General features: G+C 64.3%; 1 protein-coding gene and 1 long non-coding RNA gene across 3 annotated transcripts; one reads left to right on the top strand and one right to left on the bottom strand.

The window, feature by feature from the left end:
- On the top strand, window positions 1-6510 carry LOC131574058 (vitelline membrane outer layer protein 1 homolog). The gene is made up of 3 exons (XM_058828443.1): window positions 1-250; window positions 3418-3515; window positions 6210-6510. The coding sequence occupies exons 1-3, from the start codon at window positions 26-28 to the stop codon at window positions 6508-6510; spliced, it is 624 nt and encodes a 207-aa protein (XP_058684426.1). The 5' UTR covers window positions 1-25.
- LOC131574061 (uncharacterized) lies at window positions 6353-7014 on the bottom strand. 2 transcript variants are annotated; one of them, XR_009276365.1, is made up of 3 exons: window positions 6997-7014; window positions 6613-6654; window positions 6353-6529 (listed from the first exon to the last, which is right to left on the bottom strand). It is a non-coding gene; the product is annotated as an uncharacterized LOC131574061 (long non-coding RNA). The 2 variants fall into 2 exon arrangements; XR_009276364.1 differs by lacking the exon at window positions 6997-7014 and adding an exon at window positions 6853-6894.
- Between the last annotated feature and the right edge of the window lie 1063 nt (window positions 7015-8077).

The following is an 8077-nucleotide window of genomic DNA, read 5'->3' as shown; positions in this document are numbered from 1 at the left end:
TGGCAGCGGGGGAGGGGGCAGAGCCATGGCGGTGTCCCCTGCAGTGTCCCCTGCGCTGTCCCCAGTGTCCCCTCGGGCCATGCTGGCCCTGCTGGTGGCCCTGGTGGCCCTGGTGGCCCCCCCCGCGCGGGGCTGGGACAGCGACGCCCCCACGGCCACGCTGTCGGTGGAGAACGGGGGACCCTGGGGACACTGGGGGGACCCCGAGTTCTGCCCCGGGAAATCCTTCGCCAGTGGCTTCCAGCTGAAGGTGGGGACAGTGGGGACATCACTGGGGACACTGGGGACAGTGGGGACATTGGGGGGATTGGGGACATTGGGGACATTGGGGACATTGGGGACATTGGGGGGATTGGGGACATTGGGGACATTGGGGACATTGGGGACATTGGGGGATTGGGGACATTGGGGACAGTGGGGACATCATTGGGGACACTGGGGACATCGGGGGGATTGGGGACAGTGGGGACATTGGGGATGGGGGGACATTGGGGACGGGGGGGCATCGGGGACATGGGGGACATTGGGGACATTGTGGGGGGATTGGGAACATTGTGGGGATTGGGGACATTGGGGACATCAGGGACAACACTGGGGACACTGGGGACATGGGGGGATTGGGGACATTGGGATTGGGGGGATTGGGGACATTGGGGACGGGGGGGCATCGGGGACATTGTGGGGATTGGGGACAGGGGGGACATTGGGGGACACTGGGGGGATTGGGGACACTGGGGACATTGGGGGGATTGGGGACATTGGGGACATTGTGGGGACACTGGGGGGACCCCGAGTTCTGCCCCGGGAAATCCTTCGCCAGTGGCTTCCAGCTGAAGGTGGGGACAGTGGGGACATCACTGGGGACATTGGGGACATCACTGGGGACATGGGGGGGACATTGGGGACATTGGGGGGACATTGGGGGGATCGGGGACATTGGGGACATTGGGGACGTGGGGGATTGGGGACAGGGGGGGCATCGGGGACATCACTGGGGACATTGGGGACACTGAGGGGACATTGGGGACATTGTGGGGATTGGGGACAGGGGGGACATCGGGGACATTGGGGGGATTGAGGACATTGGGGGACATTGGGGACGTGGGGGATTAGAGACAGGGGGGACATTGGGGACATTGGGGGGACATTGGGGACACTGGGGGGATTGGGGACAGGGGGGACATTGGGGGGATTGGGGACATTGGGGACATTGGGGACATTGGGGACATTGGGGACATTGGGGGGATTGGGGACAGGGGGGACCCTGGGGACATTGGGGGGACCCCGAGTTCTGCCCCGGGAAATCCTTCGCAAGCGGCTTCCAGCTGAAGGTGGGGACATCACTGGGGACATCACTGGGGACATCACTGGGGACATTGGGGACATTGGGGACATTGGGGACATGGGGGGGATTGGGGACATTGGGGACATCGGGGAGATTGGGGACATTGGGGGATTGGGGACATTGGGGACATTGGGGACATTGGGGACATTGGGGACATTGGGGGGATTGGGGACATTGGGGACATTGGGGGGGATTTGGGGACATTGGGGACATTGGGGGGACACTGGGGGGACCCCGAGTTCTGCCCCGGGAAATCCTTCGCCAGCGGCTTCCAGCTGAAGGTGGGGACATCACTGGGGACATCGGGGGGATTGGGGACAGTGGGGACATTGGGGATGGGGGGGATTGGGGATGGGGGGGCATCGGGGACATGGGGGACATTGGGGACATTGTGGGGATTGGGGACATTGGGGACATCAGGGACATCACTGGGGACATTGGGGACGTGGGGGATTGGGGACATTGGGGGGATTGGGGACAGGGGGGACATTGTGGGGACACTGGGGGGACCCCGAGTTCTGCCCCGGGAAATCCTTCGCGAGTGGCTTCCAGCTGAAGGTGGGGACAGTGGGGACATCGTTGGGGACATTGGGGACATTGGGGACACTGGGGACATTGGGGACAGGGGGGACATCGGGGACATTGGGGACACTGGGGGGACATTGAGGATGGGGGGACATCGAGGACAGGGGGCCACTGGGGGCATTGGGTACACTGGGGGACATTGGGGGACATTGGGGACATTGGGGGGAATGGGGGGACATTGGGGGACATTGAGGACAGGGGGACATTGGGGACATTGAGGGGACGGGGGAGACAAGGGACAGGGACAGGGGGGACGTTGGGTGACACGGGGGGGACACAGGAGGGACACAGGGGGACAGGGAGAGGGACGGGGGGGACAGAGGGGACACCGGAGGACAGGGGGGGACATTGGGGACACTGGGGGACATGGGGGGGACCAGAGGGGACACTGGGGGGACGTGGAGGTGACTCTTGGGGACACGGAGGGGACGGGAGGGGACAGAGAGGACACTGGGGGGACACGAGGGGGGACGTGGAGGTGACACTTTGGGACACTGGCCGGGGGACACCGGGGGGACATTGGGGGGACACGGGGGGGGATGTGGAGGTGACACTTGGGGACACGGTGGGGACAGGAGGGGACAGAGAGGACATTGAGGGGACATTGGGGGGACACGGGTGGAGATGTGGAGGTGGCACTTGGGGACACTGGGGGGACACGGGGGGGGTTGTGGAGGTGACACTTTGGGTCACTGGTGGGGGGACATTGGGGACACGGGGGGGACACGGGGGGTGATGTGGAGGTGGCACTTGGGGACACTGGTGGGGGGACAGGGGGGGGACACGGGGATGGGGACACCTGAAGGGACACATGGGGACATCGGGGACACACGGGGGGGGTGACGGGGGGGGTTGGGGACACACAGGGGGGGGTTGGGGACACACGGGGGGGTTGGGGACACACGGGGGGGGTTGGGGACACACGGGGGGGGGTTGGGGACACGCGGGGGGGGTTGGGGACACACGGGGGGGGTTGGGGACACACGGGGGGGGTTGGGGACACACGGGGGGGTTTGGTGACACACGGGGGGGGTTGGGGACACCCGGGGGGGTGACAGGGGGGGGTTGGGGACACACGGGGGGGTTGGGGACACACAGGGGGGGGTTGGGGACACACAGGGGGGGTTGGGGACACACGGGGGGGTTTGGGGACACACGGGGGGGGGTTGGGGACACGCGGGGGGGGGTTGGGGACACATGGGGGGGTTGGGGACACACGGGGGGGGTTGGGGACACGCGGGGGAGTGACAGGGGGGGTTGGGGACACACAGGGGGGGGACAGGGGGGGTTGGGGACACACAGGAGGGGGTTGGGGACACACGGGGGGGTTGGGGACACCCGGGGGGTGTTGGGGACACACGGGGGGGTTGGGGACACACAGGGGGGGTTGGGGACACACGGGGGGGTTGGGGACACACAGGGGGGGTTGGGGACACGGGAGGTGACAGGAATTGGGGGGGGGAGGTGACAATTTTGGGACCCTGCAGGTGGAGCCCCACAAGGGATTTTTCGGGGACGACACGGGGCTGAACGGGGTGCGGCTGCTCTGTGACAAGGGGGGACAGGTCACGTCCAGCGAGGGGCCGTGAGTCACCACGGGGGGACAGCGGGGTGGGGGCGCCCAACCGTGGCCACCAAAACCCGGCCCTGGCCACCAAAACTCAGCCATGGCCACCAAAATAACCCTGTGGCCACCAAAACCCAGCCGTGGCCACCAAAACCCAACCCTGGCCACCAAAATAACCCTGTGGCCACCAAAACCCAACCGTGGCCACCAAAATAACTCTGTGGCCACCAAAACCCAGCCGTGGCCACCAAAACCCAGCCCTGGCCACCAAAATAACTCTGTGGCCACCAGAACTCAGCCCTGGCCACCAAAACCCAGCCCTGGCCACCAAAACCCGGCCCTGGCCACCAAAATAACTCTGTGGCCACCAAAACCCAACCATGGCCACCAAAATAACTCTGTGGCCACCAAAACCCAGCCCTGGCCACCAAAACTCAGCCATGGCCACCAAAATAACCCTGTGGCCACCAAAACCCAACAGTGGCCACCAAAACCCAACCATGGCCACCATTGCCCAACCATGACCACCATCATCCAACCATGGCCACCATCACCCAACCATGACCACCACAACCCCTCCATGGCCACCATCACCCAACCATGGCCCCCAAAACTCAACCATGGCCACCACAACTCTCCTGTGGCCACCATCACCCAACCACGACCACCATCACCCAACCATGACCACCATCACCCAACCATGGCCACCCTTACCCAATTGTGGCCACCAAAACCCAACCATGGCCACCATCACCCAACCACGGCCACCACAACCCAACCATGGCCACCATCACCCAACCATGGCCACCACAACCCAACCCTGACCACCAAAACCCAACTGTGGCCACCATCACCCAACCATGGCCACCATCACCCAACCATGGCCACCATCACCCAACCACGGCCACCACAACCCAACCATGGCCACCAGAACTCAACTGTGGCCACCATCACCCAACCATGGCCACTATCACCCAACCCTGACCACTATGACCCTTCCATGGCCACCATCACCCAACCATGGCCATCAAAACCCAACCATGGCCACCGAAACCCAACCCTGACCACCAAAACCCAACTGTGGCCACCATCACCCAACCATGACCACCACAACCCAACCATGACCATCAAAACCCAACCATGACCACCACAACCCAACCATGGCCACCATCACCCAACCATGGCCACCACAACCCAACCATGGCCACCATCACCCAACCATGGCCACCACAACCCAACCATGGCCACCATCACCCAACCATGGCCACCACAACCCAACCATGGCCACCATCACCCAACCACGGCCACCATCACCCAACCATGGCCACTATCACCCAACCATGGCCACCACAACCCAACCATGGCCACCATCAACCAACCATGGCCACCAAAACCCAACCATGGCCACCAAAACCCAACCATGACCACCAAAACCCAACCATGGCCACCACAACCCAACCATGACCACCAAAACCCAACCATGGCCACCACAACCCAACCATGACCACCAAAACCCAACCATGGCCACCACAACCCAACCATGGCCACCATCAACCAACCATGGCCACCAAAACCCAACCATGACCATCAAAACGCAACCATGGCCACCATCACCCAACCATGGCCACCAAAACCCAACCATGACCACCATCACTCAACCATGACCACCACAACACAACCATGGCCACCAAAACTCAACCATGACCACCACAACCCCTCCATGGCCACCCTTACCCAATTGTGGCCACCAAAACCCAACCATGGCCACCAAAACCCAACCATGGCCACCATCACCCAACCATGGCCACTGTCACCCAACCCTGACCACTATGACCCAACCATGGCCACCATCACCCAACCATGGCCACCACAACCCAACCATGACCACCACAACACAACCATGACCACCAAAACCCAACTGTGGCCACCAAAACCCAACCATGACCATCAAAACCCAACCATGGCCACCATCACCCAACCATGGCCACCAAGATCCAACCATGAGCATCAAAACTCAACCATGGCCACCATCACCCAACCATGGCCACCATCACCCAACCGTGACCACCACAACACAACCATGACCACCAAAACCCAACTGTGGCCACCAAAACCCAACTGTGGCCACCAAAACCCAACCATGGCCACCAAAACCCAACCCTGACCACCAAAACCCAACTGTGGCCACCAAAACCCGACTGTGGCCACCAAAACTCAACCATGGCCACCATCACCCAACCATGGCCACCATCACCCAACCATGGCCACCATCACCCAACCATGGCCACCATCACCCAACCATGGCCACCATCACCCAACCACGGCCACCATCACCCAACCATGGCCACCATCACCCAACCACGGCCACCATCACCCAAACATGACCACCATCACCCAACCATGACCACCACAACCCAACCATGGCCACCATCACCCAACCATGGCCACTATGATCCTTCCATGGCCACCATCACCCAACCACCACCACCACAACCCAACCATGGCCACCAAAACCCAACCATGGCCACCATCACCCAACCACGACCACCAAAACCCAACCATGGCCACCATCACCCAACCATGGCCACCATCACCCAACCATGGCCACCATCACCCAGGAGGTTCTCCAGGAGGTGGGGGAGGGGTGCCCTCTCCGGGAGGTGGGGGAGGGGTGCCCCACCCCCACCCCCGCTGACCACCCCTCCCCCGCAGGCGCGGCTCCTGGGGCCGGCCGGAGACGTGTCCCCCCGGCCAGCGCCTGGTGTCCTTCCGGCTGCGCGTGGAGGCGCCGCGGGGGCTGTGGGACGACACGGCCGCCAACGCGGTGGCCGCCATCTGCTCGGGGGGCTCGGTGCTGGAGGGCCGGGGTGGTCCCCAGGGCTCCTGGGGCAACTGGAGCCTGCCCTGCCCCCCCGGGGCCGGGGTCTGCGGCCTCCGCACCCGCCTGGAGCCCCCCCAGCGCGGAGGGGACGACACCGGCCTCAACGACCTGGACCTCTACTGCTGCTCCTGAGATGGGACACCGGGGACATCTGGGGACACCCTTGGGGACACCTGGGGACAGCTGGGGACACCTGAAATACAGCTGGGGACATCTGGGGACATCTGGAGACACCGGGGGACACCTGGGGACACCCCTGGGGACACCTGGGGACATCTGGAGACACCTGGGGACACCCCTGGGGACACCTGGTGACACCCCTGGGGACACCCTTGGGGACACCCCTGGGGACACCCTTGGGGACACACCTGGGGACATCTCAAATACAGCTGGGGACATCTGGGGACACCTGGGGACACCCCTGGGGACACCCCTGGGGGCATCTGGGGACCCTTGGGGACACCTGAAATACACCTGGGGACAGCTGGGGACACCTGAGGAACACCTGGGGACACCTGGGGACCTCCCAGGGACCCTCATGGACAGCTGGGGACACCTGAGATCCACCTGGGGACCTCCCAGGGACCCTCAGAGACACCTGGGGACCCTCAGGGACACCCTTGGGGACACCTGGGGACCCTCAGGGACACCTTTGGGGACACCTGGGGACCCCCCGGGATACCCTTGGGGACACCTGGGGACACACCTGGGGACATCTGAGGACCCTCGAGGACACCCTGGGACCCTCAGGGACCCTCGGGGACACCCTTGGGGACCCTCAGGGACACCCAGGGAACCCCCAGGGACCCCCCAGGGACCTGTTGGACCCCATTGACCACCCCAGGGACCCCCAGAGCTTTCTCGGACCCCCTCAAGGACCCCCCTGACCACCTCGTGGACCCCCTCAGGGACCCCCAGGACCCCCAGGACCCCTCCCCGGGACCCCCAGAGCCTTTCTGGACCCCCTCATGGACCCCAGGGACCACCCCACGGACCCCCCATGGACCCCAGGGACCCCCCCATGGACCCCTGGGCCCCTCCACTGATCCCAGTGACCCCCCAGGACCCTCCAGGACCCCCCCTCGACCTCCTCAGGGACCCCCATGGACCCCATTGACCACCCCAGGGACCCCCCAGGACCCCCAGAACCTTCATGGACCCCCCCAGGACCCCATTGACCACCCCAGGGACCCCCCAGGACCCCCCAGGGACCCCCAGAACCTTTGTGGACCCCCCCAGGACCCCATTGACCACCCCAGGGACCCCTCAGGACCCCCAGAACCTTCATGGACCCCCCCGAGCCCGCCCCAGGACCCCCCCAGGACCCCGGGACCCCTCCACTGACCCCAGGGACCCCCCAGGGACCCCCCAGGGACCCCCAGAACCTTCATGGACCCCCCCAGGACCCCATTGACCACCCCAGGGACCCCCCAGGGACCCCCCAGGACCCCCCTCAACCTCCTCAGGGACCCCCGGGACCCCCCAGAACCTTCATGGACCCCCCCAGGACCCCCGGAACCTCCCCTCCCCCACCCCCAGGGGCGGGGCAATGAACGGCTTTGATTGACAGCTCTGGCCACGCCCCTTCTTGTGGGAGGGGAGCACTGGGAGGAACTGGGAGGGACTGGGATGGACTGGGATGGACTGGGATGGACTGGGATGGACTGGGATGAACTGGGGTGGACTGGGAATGGACTGG

This window comes from Poecile atricapillus (assembly GCF_030490865.1).
Source record: "Poecile atricapillus isolate bPoeAtr1 chromosome 36 unlocalized genomic scaffold, bPoeAtr1.hap1 SUPER_36_unloc_1, whole genome shotgun sequence".
NCBI lineage: Eukaryota > Metazoa > Chordata > Aves > Passeriformes > Paridae > Poecile > Poecile atricapillus.
Note: the sequence above shows the minus strand (reverse complement) of the source record. Positions and strands in the feature narration are given on the sequence as shown.

Coding starts and splice junctions, on each gene's coding strand:
- LOC131574058 (XM_058828443.1), top strand. CDS start 26: ATGGCGGTGTCCCCTGCAGTGTCCCCTGCGCTGTCCCCAGTGTCCCCT. Junction 251..3,417: donor CCAGTGGCTTCCAGCTGAAG/GTGGGGACAGTG, acceptor GGGACCCTGCAG/GTGGAGCCCCACAAGGGATT. Junction 3,516..6,209: donor GTCACGTCCAGCGAGGGGCC/GTGAGTCACCAC, acceptor CCTCCCCCGCAG/GCGCGGCTCCTGGGGCCGGC.